At 39.9% G+C, this 18,195-nt stretch overlaps 2 protein-coding genes across 2 annotated transcripts; both read left to right on the top strand.

Annotated features, from left to right (window-relative positions):
* Positions 1-833: 833 nt before the first annotated feature.
* LOC104450473 (serine/threonine-protein kinase MPS1) lies at positions 834-6,756 on the top strand. Its single transcript, XM_010065047.3, is given in 8 exon segments — positions 834-1,212; positions 2,244-2,372; positions 2,478-2,654; positions 2,834-3,867; positions 4,718-4,918; positions 5,436-5,547; positions 5,550-5,596; positions 5,677-6,756. Coding segments are annotated over 8 exon segments (2,439 nt in total). The 5' UTR covers positions 834-1,046; the 3' UTR covers positions 6,250-6,756.
* Positions 6,757-8,169: 1,413 nt separating this feature from the next.
* Positions 8,170-14,331, top strand: LOC104450472 (biotin--protein ligase 2). Its single transcript, XM_039314792.1, is given in 11 exon segments — positions 8,170-8,383; positions 8,870-9,140; positions 9,215-9,276; positions 9,356-9,504; positions 9,765-9,885; positions 10,071-10,172; positions 10,175-10,225; positions 11,099-11,144; positions 12,865-12,931; positions 13,218-13,294; positions 13,959-14,331. Coding segments are annotated over 11 exon segments (1,089 nt in total). The 5' UTR covers positions 8,170-8,280; the 3' UTR covers positions 13,999-14,331.
* Positions 14,332-18,195: the final 3,864 nt, after the last annotated feature.

Raw genomic sequence — 18,195 nt, 5'->3', positions numbered from 1 at the left:
TCCCATCAAGATTTCGAACTTTCTTTTTTCTTTTTTTTCTTTCTTTTGAATGACTGCAGAGCAATAGCTTGCAACCGTATATACAATTATGTAAATACCGCTTTATGTCTCCTTTCTTCGTTAGTCACTCTAATAACTCGCATGCATATTTGGTGGGATTAATTGCATACCTCATTAATTTCCATCGTCCACGAAGATGTTTAGATATTAGTCATTATCGATAATGAAAATATTTTTCATTAACTAATTATTTTAAGCAAAACAAGTGATTATTTTTAAGAAACATATTTTGAATCATTTATTTTTCACAAAGCAAATAGGGCCTAAATCATCTTATTCTTTTCTAAAAACTCTAATCTGACATCCACAAGTTTTCAAATCTCCAAACCTCTTCATTTTCGTCGAAATTTTTCCACCCTTTCTCGCGGACCAAACGCGCCCAGTAGCTTCTTTTAGTTCATTCGCACTCAAAAGTCAAATGTTTAGACATCAATGCGCAATATCAAATGGTTCGTAGAGATGGTCATTCCTTCAAGGCACGGCATGTGTTTGTGTCCTAGCGGATTGATTAAAATCGCGCTAGTGGGCTTCGAATAATCTTGTCTTGTGTTATCATCATGGTTTGCAAAAATGCAGTCCGTGATAGAACGTGGATCATCGGTCCATTTCTCGAGAGGCCCATAATGACATTGTCCGGCCCACCAGAAAAAGAAGAACCTGGCCCATTTTGCACCCCACTAAGTGGATCAAAGGGCCCCTAATCTTTATCAGGCCGTCTGAAGCAGGGGGGGCAAAAAGAAAATCCTCCATTAATGGAGCGCCAAAATGGCCTCAATTCAAAAATCGCCTCGGCTCGCTCGCCGACTCGCTGACTCGCTGACTCGCTTCGTCTCCCCCGACGCGGAGCTCCGGATCGACTCCTGATGCCGCACTGAGTCAGGTTGGAGCCCCGGCCGCGCCCGACTCAGTCGTTCCTCGCCGCCTATTGCCGTGCCATCGCCCTTCTTCGGTTTTAGGGGTAAAAGCAATGCCGTTGGGTCTCCGCCATGGACGGGGAGGCTAACCTTCCGGTCCGGCCGAGCAACCCGATCCGGAGCACCGGCCCGACGTCCTCGTCTTCCTCGTCTTCCTCGTCGGCGTGCTTGTCCGGCTCTTCCCCGCCGGGCTTGCTCCGGCATGTCCAGGCCGCCTTCAAGCGCCACCGTCCGCTCGGTAACTGTTCTCTCTCCTCGTTTCACGCCCGTCTCTTTTGACGCGATCGGTTTGGACGGTTGAGTTTGAGTTGATTAGGGTTTCGTAATCGGCGAGCGAGCTTGGTGTTGCTATTGATGGAAGTGTAGGAAGTCGGGCCTTTTCGGCGGAGCTCCTGAGCTGGCGAGTGTCGTGCAGTCAGTTTCTGATTCTAGTTAGGTTAAAAGCTCGGGATAAGTCGATAATTCACTTGGGACTTCTCGGTCGATAATCAAGTGCGCTGCATTTTGGAGTTTACAGTTTAGTTTGTTGTCAGACTTGTTGGTTTATGTTGAATCTTCCTTACTTTTGGGTGTATTGAACCTTGAATTGATCCTCCAGTTCTGATGACTCATCATTCCCAGTCACCAATCTGCAGGGCATTGCATCCCAAATTTAAAGAATTAACTGATTCGCATTAATTATCACACCTTACTAGAAAATGTTCTGCCCCCTCCCTTTGTTTAAGTTAAGCACTGAAAGTTTAGCAATTTGATCAAGGAGTAGAAGACTTCAAGCTATGTTAGGTTATGCTCGTCAACAATTTTTCCTACATATTTTTTCAGTACTGTTATGTTAAGTCTATAATTCAGGAACTTAATTTCCCAAGATGACTTGTTAAGGAGATGAAATTTTTGACATTTTGAGTATCTAGATGTTCGATTGAGTTCACCGATAGAGTGATCTGTACTTTCACAATCAAGCTGCTTCCCATCTAACCTTTTACATACCTCAACTCAGACTCTCCCTTGGAACTTAATATATTCTGCATTTGGATTGATTGCGATGCGTTGGGATGATAGTATAGGGTTTTCATTCTGACTCTATTTGTGTAAGTGAAAATTAATTGAATGTCTTCTGTCATCTTGGAATGTGCTAGAGGTCCTGCACTTTTTTTATTCATTTTTTGAATTTTACTTCTGCTTCCATGTTGCAAAAGATTTCATCTTTCGTCTGTCTGGTTAGGTGGGAACATATTCTTGTCTTCATCTCATATTCTTTGAAACTCATAGGAGCGATGCAGTCGAATGATATGAGGCCCCGGCGCACACTGGCTCCTTCACGAGAAGCTTCACGTAATGTGGATTCAACAGCTGTTCGTACAGTAGATCCCAAGAGGTCACAAGATGCAGTTTCATTTGGTAAAGTTCACACATTAAGAGAATCTGTTCTGCAGACAAAAAACATAGACTCTGTCATGAAAGAAACCCAAGATGATGCGACAATCACACCCCCTTCCTTCTCAGGCACCATTGCCAAGTCTTTTAATGACAGTTTGAACCCATTTGATGAACAAATACATCAACCGACGTCTCTCATTGATTATAAGGAGAAGGATCCTATGCCTCTGACCCATGTAGAACCTCAAGTAGACCGTTTGAAGAAAGTCCAATTTTCTGTAGGAGAAAATGTTGCTTCCCAAGGTAACATGTTAATTATGTTTTATTCATAGATTTTTCCATAAACTATCTTGTGTCACACATTTCACGATGAGTTTCTACACAGCAACTCTAATTATATAATGTGAAAAATCAGTTTGAGATTTTCCTCGCATTTGTCAATATCTTTGGCAATAGATATAGCAATTCCTTTCAATATGCAGGGGGCGATGCTAAAGTGGCCGCTGAATTGGGGAATTCATCATCTCATATTAGTCCACTTGCATCGACAGAAATGGAGTGGAATGCAAGCAATCACTTGGATGCGTCAACTGTTATCAATCAAGAGCTGAAGCATCAGAATCATCAAAACACAGACTCTGGTAGCAATTTAAGATCTGATGTTGGAATTCCTCCTCCACTAGCAAGGAGAACAGCAGTTGTTCAGGATCAGTTACACCATTTCAGAAATTTTCTAAGTCAACCTACGACTCTATCTTCAGTTGTTGGTCCATCTTGTGCCACCACAACTTCAGTAAATTCAACCTCTGCACCCATGCTGAGTTCGACAACCTACAGCGCATGTCGTAATCTAGAGGAGGAATCTCAAGTGGCAGTAGAAGCTCCTGGAGACGCTAATTCCAATCCTGAATCCAAAGCTCAGAAGAGTACATATCGTTCTTTTGGAAATACCGGTGGCATGGTAGGTGACCAGGCACCTATTACAGCTCAAGCTTCTAGCTCCTGCATGGACGGCCCCACAGAGGACAGCAAACATGATTTGTCCAAAGTGGAACTGGTCGAGGTTGAGAAGGACAGCGGCTTTAGACATGATGTTTCCTCTGCTAAGGATAAGTTAGTCCAAGCAAAGGGATCTACTAGTGCTGTCAATAATATGCAATATGGGGTGCCTTTGTCCAAAGATTCATCTCTGGATGCAAAACAAGAGTCTTCTCAACCGGGAAAACAAGAGAAGGCAATAAGTGGAAGAGGTGCATCGGTCCCTCGTAAGCGGAACTATGATCCTGACCTCTTCTTCAAAGTTAATGGCAAGCTGTATCAGAGGCTGGGAAAAATAGGTAGCGGAGGAAGCAGTGAGGTCCACAAGGTTATTTCCTCAGATTGTACAATCTACGCACTGAAAAAAATTAAGCTTAAAGGTAGAGATTATGCTACTGCCTATGGATTTTGTCAGGAAATTGAGTATCTAAACAAATTGAAAGGAAAGAACAACATTATACAGCTGATAGATTTTGAGGTAATCTCACTTTGACATCCTCTTTCTTGCTCTGTTCTAGCATGATTTCTTCATCCCTTCCACATCTCAATTGCTTAGAACAGTTCAGAATAGTAAACTTTCATATGCCATGGTCATCAGAATGCCAAACTTAGGTATTCAAAGTGTTGAGGCCGGTGCATTCAGGCCCCATAGGGTCATAGGAAGATAGCATTGGGAGTATAATGTTGGAAGTTCTAAATTCTGTGAAGTGTTATAGCCTGCTTTTGAGGAAACAAATTGTTAACTTTATCCTCTTGCCCCTCACCCATCTCCTCTTAGTCTTAGCCATAGCTTTGAATTTTCCTTCGGAGGTGGAAAGTTGAGGAGTTTGATGTTTGACGGTGATGTGTTCTTTCCCAGCAGTATGTCGTCCCAATAAATGCGTTCACATTGCTTGAAGACTATCCTTATCACAGCTAGTAGGTTATTGAGTGAACCATTTATTGGCTCCATATTTCCTTAGCATTATATAATCTGATCAATATTAGGGATCGGCACTGTAAATGGCATATGCCAGTCCAGTTGAAAATAATAATTTCATTATCTGCCGGTGTATTATGACATTTTCTAGGTAGTAGATACTTTGTATCTCATGTTCTTTCCGTGTGAGTTCTTCACAATTCTTTGGCAACTAGGTTCTGGAAACAAAAGGAGTATGTGTTTTTAGCTTCTAAAAGGAACTTAGACTTTCTGATTTTGAATGTGTTGGATGTTGTTTCCCGTTATTTTCTAATAGATGTCATTCTTCCTGCCTAATTCTGTTATTTTGCTTTCATATTTTGTCTTGTCTGTTAATTAAGACATGGCTGATTCGGTTGCTTATAATTAGGTGACAGATAAAACCTTGCTTCGTGAAGTCATGAGTGGCTCCATGAACAATAAAGATGGGAGAGTCAAGGATGATGGCAATATATACATGGTACTTGAATATGGCGAGATTGATTTGGCTCACATGCTGTCCCAAAAGTGGAAGGAATTGGATAACTCAGACCAAACCATAGATGAGAACTGGCTTCGTTTCTATTGGCAGGTACTCAAGTCACTTTGTAATGATTATAATTCTTTAGGTTTTCCTTTTGCGAAATAAACTTTGAAACAAACTGCCCATTATTATTTCCTCACTATAATCACATAAAGTGGCTCTTTATTTAGTATACTGACGTCCATGGAAATTAACATACTGCCTCAAGATTTATCCCATTTCTGACAATCGTTTGACATACTGCCTCAAGATTTGCAACCACTACTGCATCTTCTTTTCAGATATTACCTTTATGATGGAAATTAACATTTTCTTTTTTGGCAATTCTATGTGCTCTTGGTTATTTCGAATGCTTTAGCTTATGTTATTTATTACATTTGTGTCGCTTACATTCATCTTACGATCCCACTTCATGCTTGATGATGAATGAATCTGCAATAATAGAGAGATTATGAACGGTTCTTGTGTATACTTTTCTTTCTTTTTCCTTCCTTTGCTGGTGCTATTGATTATGCCATTTGGTTTGAAGGAAAAGTGATATTGTTTCTTTGGACATTCGGTTTAGCAAATCCTGCAAGCTGTCAATACCATTCATGAGGAGCGGATTGTGCATTCTGACTTGAAGCCAGCTAATTTCCTTCTCGTGAAAGGTTCATTGAAGCTAATTGATTTTGGTATTGCAAAGCGATAATGAGTGACACGACGAATATCCAACGAGACTCTCAGGTTATTATTTTAGTTCGCTGCTCTTTCATTTCAATCCAACTTCTGAGCTACATCAAATCACATGTATTTCGTTACTGTAGGTAGGTACACTGAGCTATATGTCTCCTGAGGCATTTATGTGCAATGAAAATGATGCAAATGGAAATGTCATCAAATGCGGTCGACCTTCAGATATATGGTCCCTTGGCTGTATCCTGTATCAAATGGTGTATGGGAGAACCCCTTTCTCAGAGTACAAGACATTCTGGTCCAAGTTCAAAGTTATAACTGATCCAAATCATGAAATTGTGTATGGACCGGTTAGTAATCCATGGCTCCTTGACCTAATGAAGAATTGCCTTGCATGGGACCGGAATGAGCGGTGGAGGATTCCACAGCTGCTCAAACATCCTTTTCTCGTTCCTCCAGTACCACCTCAGATATCTTCTCATCAAAACCACAGCTACAAACTGCTTCAACTTATTGCTGGAGCTTGTACAGATGACAAGGATGCGTCAGCTTTATGCTCTCAGCTAAGGCAACTGCTTGAGGACCCCATAGCACTCTTGGATTCTCAGTCATCAACGTCTCGGAGCCAACAATGTATGTTGCTCTCCCAAATGTCAAAAATTTGTTTTCAGCTACAGGAACATTTAGCTATATCCGAAAGATAGATGCGGCTGTAACGTAGAGGCAAAGCTGTTACTCATCCTGTTCCAAAGTTGTGGGTTGCGAGTTCTGTTGAGTGTGATGAGAATGCAATTCCCCACCTATTTTTTTCCAGTCAATTTGTAAATTATGAGATTGTTCTTCGTGGCAATGATAGCTTTGGCGGCATTAAAGCTGCTCGTTTCACGGTTTTGAATTGGGATTGTCAGATAGTCTCCTGGCTCTTGAAAGTTGGGCACATGCTCATGTGAATCAGAGGATTACTTAGCTTTATTTCAGGTTTGACCAAGCTCAATTTGCATTCGTTCAGCAAATTGCTTCCATGGTCTAAGAGTTGGAGTTAGGTTGGAGTTGAACAGCAAATTATGCGCAACCTCAGTGATGATGAGTTCTTTTCCACTGGTTTTTGTCATCGTCCAGAAATTATGTTCATGGATTTCAGAGATTATGCTTGGCATGAGATCTAACATATGTAATATGTATAATAAAGTTTGAAAAGATTTCGTTCTTGAGTTTGTTTTCAGTTCAGGTGAAATGAGGTGGACTTGGATAATGTTATGGCCAAGCACCTCAGACGCGCATAGCATAGCGTGTGTATCATCTATTGTTAACTTAAAGAGAGTTAAGAATGCAGTCCCCTGGCAGCTTTGACATTGATTAACTGTAAACATAGGGCAATTGCGCTGATATCCAGCTGATTTTAAAGAATTCTTGCTGTCTGGTTTTTTTCTTTTTCTTTTTTCTTGTGCTCCTGATTGTTCGACTCTTGGATCATTGTAGGCAAACAGTTCCGTGGCAAATCATCTTGCTAACAGCACCAAACAAAAGGAACATGACTCTACATAACTGAGCTAAGCATGACTTGGCAGGGTCTCTTTGTGCTGCAGGTAATAGGCCCCAAAAGATCTCATGAGTTACTTTAAACAGTCAAGGAGGGGCAAAAGCCAACCTCATGAAGGACTCCTGAGCACTGAGCACCACCCACCAGAGCCTACTGTTAATGTACCTGTCAAGAAATGGTTCGGGCCTTAATCTGTGTTGCGCCTGTCGATCTTCGGTTCTAAAGGTCAGCCCACGAACATACCATTTCCTCTTTCCCACCTGGCCCGAGGATTAAAATCCAGACTCCCCGTCATTTTGGGTCCAATTTCCTATTGCTTGGGAACTTCCCTAGTTCATGCCAGTACGACGTCACCCTTAGGCCCATGGACCGTTGCGTTCCGGTTACGCTCCTTGTGCGCGGGGACGGAAAGACTTTCGCGATCTTGTCAATTGAAATTTAAAGAAAGAATGATGCAACAAAATCCGATAATTTCTAGACATGTATATTAAGATAATCAAAGAAAGAGTTAACCATAATACATCCTGTAGATAACGGGTACATGTAAATAGCCGAAAAGCTAATAAAACTAAGACTATATTGAGAGGCATATGCTAGATAATTAAAGGAATAATTAATCTCTAGCTCTTCATCGCCAACAGTTATAAAAACTTAAATTGACTGGCAAGGCAAGTACGTGGTTTGATATTGAATATTCTAGCATCATGCGGATCATTATATGAACATAAAATTTCATATATTCAAGTCACTTATCTAAAGTCCATAATAGATGTCGATCACTTTGCACATGAAATATTAATTTGAACAACCAATTTGAACTTATCTAGTAAATCACAATCGCAAACTATCGTCCCTACACATGTGAGCAGAATTTTAATATTTGTTCTCATAAACTCTTAGTTATTACGATATTATGAGTCATTCAAAGTCGTTAGAGGAAAATCTTTATATGCAATCTTTTGTGTGACGCACGAGATGAAAACTACCCAATATTTTATTAAGAAAAAGATAAGATTCACGTGATTTCGTTTACCTAATCGAAAATCTCTAGGCTTAAGCTTAACTAACAACTAACAAGTAACAACTACCAAGAGACCATTAATGGACATCGTTCTCTCCGTCCGCCAACTACTTGCCACGGTGCCACCTTCCTTCACAGCGCTCTCGCCAGAACTCGCCGCGCCGACGCGGTTTCATGCTCTCCGCAGCTTCTCTCCGCAGCTTCTCCCGCGTCTTCGTCCGCCTTCGATCTCCCACGAAGCCGATCCTCTCACGCGCTGCACCGGCGGCCGCGGAAGGTGCGAACTCATTCGACTTGTCCCTCTCTGTCTCCTTCAGTGATCGTCGCCATCGCAGCCGTTGGCTCGCGGAGCGCGCGATTGTATTTTCTTGCGGCCTCGTGCACCTGCAGATCGCGACGAGAAACCGTCTCTGCTTGGCTTCGATTTTACGGCTAGTAAGGTCTGCGGTGCTAACTTGAGCGGTTCCGGTTTGCACTTCACCTGTTCGATGAAATGTCTCTGTCGAGGAAGGAAGCGAACGACTTAATTGAGGCGCCACGGGGATGAGGTCCTCCGCGAACCGTAACGCGGCGTACTGTGCTGTTGTGATATTCGTTTGTTTGGTTGGTTAGAAAACCGGAACGAAAATTCCGCGATGAATTCTGAATAATCTTGAGGTTTCTATACCCTGCTTGCGACTCGGTCTGCTGTTCAAGTTCTACTCTTTGTCGGTTGTGTTCTGGGATCTCGGAGTTGATAGGTTATTCGTTTGATCCTTCTCAGAAATGGACTCGCAATCGCCCTCCTGTGTTCTAGTTTTAGCCGGGAAATCTTCTGCAGAAACGGAAATTGCGAAAACTTTGAAGAGCAATAATGCTCTCAAGCTCCCTGACAACAGCGAAGTTAGATTCTTTGTCCATCCAGAAATTCAAAGGCCACCGAGTGAAGAGCCTTTCCAAATTGATTTGTTTCTGAAGTCCCTTTCGACAAATCAGTTTGGTAGGTTTTTCATTTGGTCTCCACGCTTGCCATCAACTCATGACGTCGTTTCGCAGTAAGCATCGAGTCTAGTGATTTTCTTGTAGCACCAGTTTTTCGGAAGTTCAACCATGTTTGCTTTCTTTACAGCAACTTTTGCGAACTTCCTATTGGTGCAGTGTGTGCTGCTGACATTCAATCGAAAGGACGAGGTTGGAAGTCCATCCATTAACTTGATATATGAAGCTTTAGCATTGGTTTTTTTGCATCTTATGTGTTTTAAATTTGTAGGAAGGTCAAAGAATGTTTGGGAATCTCCAATTGGTTGCCTCCTATTCTCTTTTACAATTCAGATGGATGATGGGAAAATCGTGCCTCTTCTGCAGTATGTAATTTCGCTGGCTATTACTGAGGCTATAAAGGAGATATGTGACAAAAATGTATGCGCAGAAAGGTCCTCTTCCTTGTTTGTTTCTGTCTACTTTGCTATCCAGGAGTGAGCCAAAAAAGAATGATTAACAAATATTTTATTTTCATCTGGTCTGTTTGAGATCACAAGTTCTTCATGATATAAAAAAGAAAATTACATCAAGATTTATGCAAATTTTGTACTGCACATATTATATTTCTTAGTGTGTAGCTGGCATGTGCTATTGAGGTATAATGGTCAATACATTTACCAACATTCATTTTGCTTCAGGGACTTCCCTACCTTGATGTTAGAATAAAATGGCCCAATGATCTTTACCTAAATGGCCTTAAAGTTGGCGGCATTCTGTGCACATCAACTTATAAGTCAAAGAAGTTCAATGTTAGTGCCGGTAAACAGACTCATCTTTTGGACAAATTGTATGATCCCATGTGCTTTACATTGAAAGCCTTGAAGCTGCATGCTACTTGGAAAAGTGGAAATTTTGCTGTTTTACTTAACTTATTCTCCCTGACTGTAAGAACTGTTCCATGATTCATGTGCACCTGAACATTGAATCATCGCCTGTTTGTGCAGGTATCGGCTTGAATGTTGATAATGAGAAACCAACCGTATGCTTGAATGCAGTCTTGCGAGAAACATCAGTTGCTTCTTACAAATTTACACGAGAGGATATCCTTGCAGCTTTTTCAATAAATTTGAGACTTTGTACAATCTATTTATACATCAAGGTATCTCAATGTCTTCGTTGTGAATTTTTTCTCTTTGAAGTTTGCTTCATTTGGATCATCATTGTTTACCTTTCACATTTGTCATAATGCAATACATGTTGGAGACTTCCTTTCATGTGCCTTGGGATTGATATTTGCATAGTAAGAAACAAACTTCTTACTTTCCCATGGAGGAGATATTGCACTAATAATAAAAATTTAACCTTGGTCAGTGGGATATGTACTAAGTGAACTTTTTGATCTTTATCCTTTTGTTACCTGTCTAGAAAAGGAATGAGTGGAGCTCTTTTCATTTACTAAGCAAGGGTACCTTTTTTTTAAGCTCTACAGTCTCTTCTAGCATGGTAGTCGGTTTGATAAGTAACCTTTCCCCAGGGCAAGAGTCTTTGGTTAAATTATGGTGTGCAAACTGAATGGCGTTAGCCAAGAATGCTCAATTGACTTGCTTTTAGTATTGATTTTAGGCTCTGCTACCACGTGTTTGCTTCTTGAATAGAAAACAAACAGGTGGGGGTCTCTGTTTTATTTATTCCATTTTGCTGCTTTTAATTTGCCAACTTGTCCATAGTGTCATTTTCTGTAAATGCAAAACTTACATGAATTGTAAGGAAACATCTTTTATGACAATATTGCTGAGAGAGAGAGAAAGAGGACTCTGAGAGAGGACTGACGAGAGAGAGAGAGAGAGGACTGACTGCTTTCCTACTGGGTACAGTGTCCTCTTTCTAATGATGTATCGACTGATTTAACTTCATAAAATGGACAATGGTTTTGTTGGACTACAGTGGGCTTTTGAACAGCATACTGTATTATGTGCACTATGGATATGTTCTAAAGGATGGTATTGAAGTTCTTGTGCATTGTGTTGTGCAGGATTCCAAGCTCTAGAGGAGCTGTATTATAAGACATGGCTACATAGGTAATGCAAATGTGCTAATTTCTCTTGTTTGTTCTGCTAGCACTTGTCTTCCACCATATTATGAAAGTTGAGTGTAGAAACCAAAACATTTCTATGGCCGTGCATGTTTATGACAATCAGTGTAGAATAGCCTCATTTCCTACTTAAATTCCGTAAGAGAGGTGCATGATTCAACAAACTTGTCTAAACATGTTTTAAGACATATGGGGGTCATTGTTTTTTCCATTTTTTTTTTAAAAAAAGAATTCTGGAGTTGTGGTGTTATCATTCCAAAGTCATTGTTTTGGTTCCATTTGGGTTTTGTGTGATGGATGCCTTCATTTGGGAGAGTCTTTCATAAAAGACTTTTGACATGTGAATACTTCACATGGGATGGATGTGAGTCTTTGCAGAAACCTTTCATGAAATGTTCAACTTTCAAGGTTCTATTGATATTCAGTGCATCAGTTAAACAGCTGTTGTGTTTTTGGAAATAAAAATCTACACAACCAGGATGACTGACCTTTTATAAAGCTTAAGACATGCCGTTGCTTGTATATAAACCATTCCCTATTTAAAACAGGTTATTCTTTGCATTCACCAGGGCTCACTTCACCCACTACCATTACATTGTAGCATATTAATCGACTTGAAATGTTTATTGTTGAACTTGGTTCAACAATTCACTAATTTTGAACTTCATTTTCACAGTAGCCATGCAAGATATAAGGCACTGTTTAGAGCTGTTCTACAAGCATTACTTAATTTTAAAGGATATGAAAGATTAGAAAAAAGGAAATGACAACTAAAATTTGTTGATTAAAACTGTGATTTTTTCAACGGATGAGAATAGCTTGTGTGTGCAGGCTGATGCATTCCAAGTGCTTGTACTTTTCAAACTTAATTACCACATCAAGTTGTTCTATCTGATATATTACCTGGTCAGCCAGCAACGAAGGAAATATTGGACTAAAGAAATCAGAAACAAATTCTCTATGAACATAATTCAGTCAGAAAAATCCTTTCACTATCATTTGATTCGTATGAAGCTCCTTCTCCTGACTTGCTCCATTACTGCTTCTGTCACAACGGAACCCAGTTGCTTTTGTAAGATTTGCTTTTCCTGACTCGTTACAAAATTGAAATCTGCTGTTTTAGCTTTAACCAGCTAGCCAAACTCATCAACAGAGACACAACTTCCAGGGCTGTCTCAAAATGTTCTTCTAGGCGGTCCTGTACTTTCTAATTTGCTCTGCAATCAATTTAATGGTTGTAACTTTCTTTTACACCCTTTTTTTGCTTGAATTTGCATTACATATGAATTTTCTTTTCCTTTACTACTGATACTTTTTCCTGATTGGTTTGGGTAGATAACTGAAAGAAAACAATGCCCATTCTAGCAGGACATGATGCATTGATGTTGGTTCTTCATGGTGTTGCTGATTCTAGCAAGAGGCATTATGTGGAAGACATTAAAAAAATTTATATTACTTGTGCCAAAATGGGTTATAATTTTGTGAAAGAGTAAAGTGAAAAGTAAACCAGATTGTTTTGCCATCATGGAGTTCTACCATCCATTGCCATGTTTTATAGTATGTAGTCATGTAGATTAATGTGCTGTGACAAATTTAATTGAAGTTTAGCCTCTATGCTTTCTGTCTGTGCACTTTCTCTTTGTATGTAAATGCTGTTCTATGCTTTTCTGTTTTAATCTTATATGCACTTTACATGTGACTTGTAGTGGTCAGAGGGTAATCGTACAGGAGAAGAACGGGGAGCAGGTGGTGGAAAATGTTGTGAGTATACAGGTATGACAAGAAAGGAGAATTTGATAGTTAACAAAGATATTTGTGCACAATTTCGTTAATGCATGTCAAAGGAACATATGTTTTAGTGCAGATTCTGTTTGCAGGTTTGTAGAGGACTTGGTTCATTTTTACTAGCGTCTTGTGTAGGTTTGGCTATGACTAGATTAAGTGATTCACAGATAATGTATCTATATTTCTACATACTATAGACCTGTGTATTACTCACACGTGTCATTAGTGAACATCTACTTACTCAAACGTGATATTTTCTTCGATAAATATTTAGGGACTGACGCCATCAGGGTACCTTTTGGCTGTTGGTGAAGACAACCAGATGTGTGAGCTTCATCCTGATGGCAACAGGTACTTCATTTAAGCTGTATGCCCCCTGTTAAAAGTGCATAGTACGTGTCAGTTGTGTAGAGAGTGATATAACAAATTTCTGCTAACTTTGATGAGTCGCTCCCATGGTCTATGGCGGTTCAGGCTTGCATTGGCGAAGATGATAAAGTTGAGTAATTTAGGTTTTCAGAACTTTCTGAGCTCAAACACCTCCAGAAAGGATCTGAATGCATTTTTATTTGCTCACTTGCCTTGGTTCTTTGATGCACGTTGTGTGTGCTAAATTTTGTTTCAGTTCCTCTGAGATGGTCTGCTTCAAGTATTTTTGGCTTCATTGGATTCATCGAAACTCCAAATATCCTGTAATTCCTTGCTTGTTTTCATTCCTACGTAGTGCATATGCTTTATATTACGCATATTCATCATGTTTAGAATTTACTGGCTGGCGATATGCATGGACCACCGATCTTGCCTTTCTGATTCATCATCCCGTTGTGCTTGGGTGATTCAACTGGCCATAGTTAAAGCACAATGTTGGCTGACTTTGCTGTGAGAGATAACTTGCCCTTTGGACTGACTGCAAGCTGTTTCTCTAGAAAACACGTGTGAATGGTTCTCGATAACTATGACTGCTATTCACAATCTTATGTTACGTGATGCATCTTTTCTTCTCACATGGCTGCAGTTTTGACTTCTTCAAAGGACTGGTCAGACGGAAGCTTTGAAAAAGATGCCCTGCCTACTCCAAAGGGAGCATAAACCACGCACCACGTGCATCCCTCAGGACTTGTTGCTTCAAATACTCATAAATAATGTTTTAGTTTTCATTTATTTCTTTGGCAGAATAGAAAAAGAAAATCCCAGGTGAGAAAGAAGTTTAAATAAATTTGTCATTAGCGCGAGAGTGAGGCCAACTTCTTTGGTTGCCTGCAATTTAGAGCACATAAGGTTAACCTTATCTATTAACTGGGCATGAATCTCAGGGGACAGGGTCACCAAATCACTAGTCAATTGAGCCAACTCAATGTCCTTGAATACCAGTCTTCGATTGTTTAATATTTCGTGGCATCTCCTCGGCAAATAGCTGGTTATGGTACTTGTTCATAAAGAATGTGCCCATAAAGCATTGTCTGTGATGCTGGAACATGCAAGATGAAGATTGTTCCTTCATCATCTGGGCTCTGTCCTTGTCTTAACACAAAAGTAGCTGGCCCTCGTGGTCCTAATCTACCTTTACATGATTTATTCAGTACGCTGGTACATAGCATGCCTCATCCACTGAAGAAGAATTTGCAACATCCGAAACCCTTATGTAGCTTGGGAGCAGCAAGACACTCATCCAAGTAAAAAAGACAACAACAATAATAATAATAATGGATCTGGCAATTCAGATGCGGTCCAGATTAAATAGCAGGAGTACAACTCAAATCTCTTAAATCTTTCTAGTGCTATAATTTCTGATTAAAAGAAAGGAATGTGAATAGTGAACCAATTTTATCTTTCCTTTTATGATTATGATTAAATAGATAGTTTTTGTTATTTAGGAATGGGCTTAATCAAGATAAATTCGGTCTGAATCGAGTCGAAAGGAGCCGGGGCGTGGGCCCTCGGTATGGTTACAGTTTCCATTGGGTCATCTGTCCCTTTCTTTCAGCCTTCCTGTGTGGAGGGTGGAGGGTGGTGGGTAAAGCTGGTCCACCGTCGGTGGTGGGAAAGTAAAGGAGGAACCAGCACCGCCTCACATGCAAAAGCTCCCCAACAGTCGTACTCACCAGTTTCAAGTTTTGTTTCTCACCTAAAAGAAATATAATCTATACAAAGAGAAAAAGACGCGGTAGCTCCAACTTCCGAGTGACCTACAATTTGGAGATGGCTACAACCTGTCAAACGGTTGGTCCATATGGCAGACACTGTCGCCATCGCCACATGGAATTGCATCGAGGTTACGAGGGTCTTCTTCTCCTTCTCCTTCTCCTTCTCCTCCTCCTCCAGAGAAAAAAGGCTGCAAAAGAGCATTCCGTGAAAGCGCATTTTGCCACACTGATTGAACACTGAATTGGACGTGATGGTCTGATAGATGCCCTTTGCGTGACTCACGAAAACACTTTGATGGGTTTCTGGGTCCAGCGTTTGTACCCGCAACACGCCGATTTGCACCAGCTTTTTGTCCCTCTCTTTTGGTTTTGTCGCTCTTCCGTGTCATTGTGTATGTGAACTCAGTTCGTGCACATTGGGAACATGGGAGATAACGCACGGCTCAGATCCTAAAGCTGGAAATGGCAAATTGTACTCTGGTTTCGTAAGCACGGGAGGAAAAATAGGTACCGACATAATTTTATGTATACCTACGAACGAGTAAGTGGTCTCTCGGGACTTAAGACTAATTTATGCTCGAGTAACAACCTCGTTGAATGTGTAAATTATAGCTAATAATCATTGGAAGCCTATGCCTACCGATAAATATGGCAAAGGTAATTAGAAGGTATGCAAGAAGAAGGAACTTAAATCATCGTGCTGTAGCAAAGGTAAGTAATTTAATCTGGCCATGTACTGTAAACGTGCCTATAAACAAATACACGTGCCTTAGACCCCGAACCTGCCATTACTCGTTAGACTAACGAATTAAACTTAGCATGAAAAGGATGGGAGCTTGGGGGTTTCGACTCTTGATTAATTAGCAATATGAGATTGGTGGCTTATTTTATAGTTTTAAAGAGAGCTAAGCTAAAGTAGGTTTTCTCGTCGTAGATGAGGCACCTGCGAGACACGTCGTGATTTCTTGCTCCTCATATCAAGAGAGGGAAAGAGAAGTAAGTAGCACCGAACAAGATATGGTGCAAAAATCAACGTGAATAGCAATGGTGATAAAAGAACCAATACAAGACGGTTGTGTAAAGTCTCTTCTTAAGTATCAAATAAAGTGCAAAGATGTTAATAACTTGTGGTCAAATGTTCTTTCGTTAATCACATGGAATGCACCTTCTGTGGGCCAACTTGTGTCGAGGTGGGGTTGATAAAGATGAGAGAGGGAGAGAGAGATTATGTAGGACTCTAAAGAACATTCCACCATACGTGGTCATTTTTGCGCGCCTTGACTCTTCAAACGCTTACGTGCCCTACAAATCCCTGAATTCGAAGATTTTCAAATCCATTATCCACTATTTAAGATCCTATCTTGTGAGGTGAAACATAAGTTATTTTTTAATATTAGGAAGATCGACAGAAATGATCCTAAAACTATGGTTCAATGTACGATGCTATCTCTCATCTTTTAATTTGTTTACTATATTTACTAAATTTTGGTCCAATATTTAATATGATTCCTGAATTTTTAGACATTTTTGCATGACCTGAGAATTACATTGAGCATTCACCAATAATTAATGGGCAACATTAAACTAGTTAAAAGTTTAGAGGCAACATTATATATTAAATTAAAATTCATGGATCACGTTACACAAATTGAAAGTTCATGAATGATATTGCAAATTAAACAAATATTTCATGGATCGTTTGTGCTATTATCCCTCAAGAATGTGTGGCTTAGGGATCAAAATCAACACCGATATGGGTAACGTAATTCACGTGGAATATCAATAAAATCAATTGGTCCTAGTTGGGATGCCAAAAATGCACAACTAGTGCTAAATAGTCTAATGCGTACCAGTCACATGATAAGACACCCAAAGCAAGGGTCCATTTATTTTGCAATTTTCACGTGCATAAAATGACCTCTTGCCCAATAAAAAAAAATCAATCTTATCATGCAAAACACGTTTGAAACTTAAAAGGGAATCATTAATAAGTTAAGTAGTCTATAGTTTCTATATATATATATATACACACACAGTTGATTTTCATGAAACGCCGAACAATTCTTATAATACTACTTTCGTGAATTTCGGAGTAAAGATTAGGTTTTCAAGATTGAACTGCTTGATTGAAGATTATATTGGCTGACCATTCATTGCCTCTGATTTGCGACACGTGGACGGTTCTAGACGAGTCAAGACCCGCACGCTTTGACCGGCATGCAGTTAACAAAACCTCACCAATTTTCAACTAACCAGGAAAAAAACATTCATAACTCTCTCTCTCTCTCTAATTTCCTTTGTCGGTACGTTTATGAAACAGGGCGTGCAATAAATAAACCGGACACAATGTCGAACATATTAAACACATGATATCCACGCAATGAAAAAAATAAAGAATTAGGAGTACTAGAAGTTTTGTACAAGGCTACTTTAATGTCGAATTATTTTTTTAGATCGTTTAAGTTTTGTTTTAAAAAAAAAACAATCATTAAAGTACCAACTTCGACTTGGGTCGCTAAAAAAATCAATATAAATATTTTATTAATATCTCTATTTGACGTGACATTTCAATGTACCCAATTAGCATATTATCTCTTAAACAATGTGGTTTACAGGTTTTGCTAATTCAACAAGATTTTGAAATTCCAAACCCTAAATCCCTAATTCAACAAAAATCCAAATTCGAAACCTTAAATCAGCCAATTAGTCAATTTTCTATATATAAACCTTAAATGAAACCCTAATTTGGTCCGTCCTCAAAATTAACAGCTCAATCTTGTAATTGGAAAGCAAGAGAGAGAGAGCCAGAGGGAGGCGGATTCAAAGGTATTATGGCAAGAGCAAGAGAGCATAGAGGAGAATTGAGATCCGTAGAAGGTGGGGGAGAAGGCGGCAAAGAGGGTGGTTGCCCACGGAGAGGAGTGATTGGCTGGGTTGAGGGAAAAAGGGAGGTAAGGATGAAACCACAAGTGAAGACTCGGTTCCCCTTATGGTGGAAAAGGAGAGCAACGATAGCTCCATGTCGGAGCTCAAGTGAAGAGTGAAACATGTCATTTTAAGGCAAGCCAGCCAACCATATCGGCTTGTGCAACATCTTTAGGATATCCA

Source organism: Eucalyptus grandis, chromosome 6 (assembly GCF_016545825.1).
Source record: "Eucalyptus grandis isolate ANBG69807.140 chromosome 6, ASM1654582v1, whole genome shotgun sequence".
Lineage (NCBI taxonomy): Eukaryota > Viridiplantae > Streptophyta > Magnoliopsida > Myrtales > Myrtaceae > Eucalyptus > Eucalyptus grandis.
This window is presented reverse-complemented; position numbering and strand designations above follow the sequence as displayed.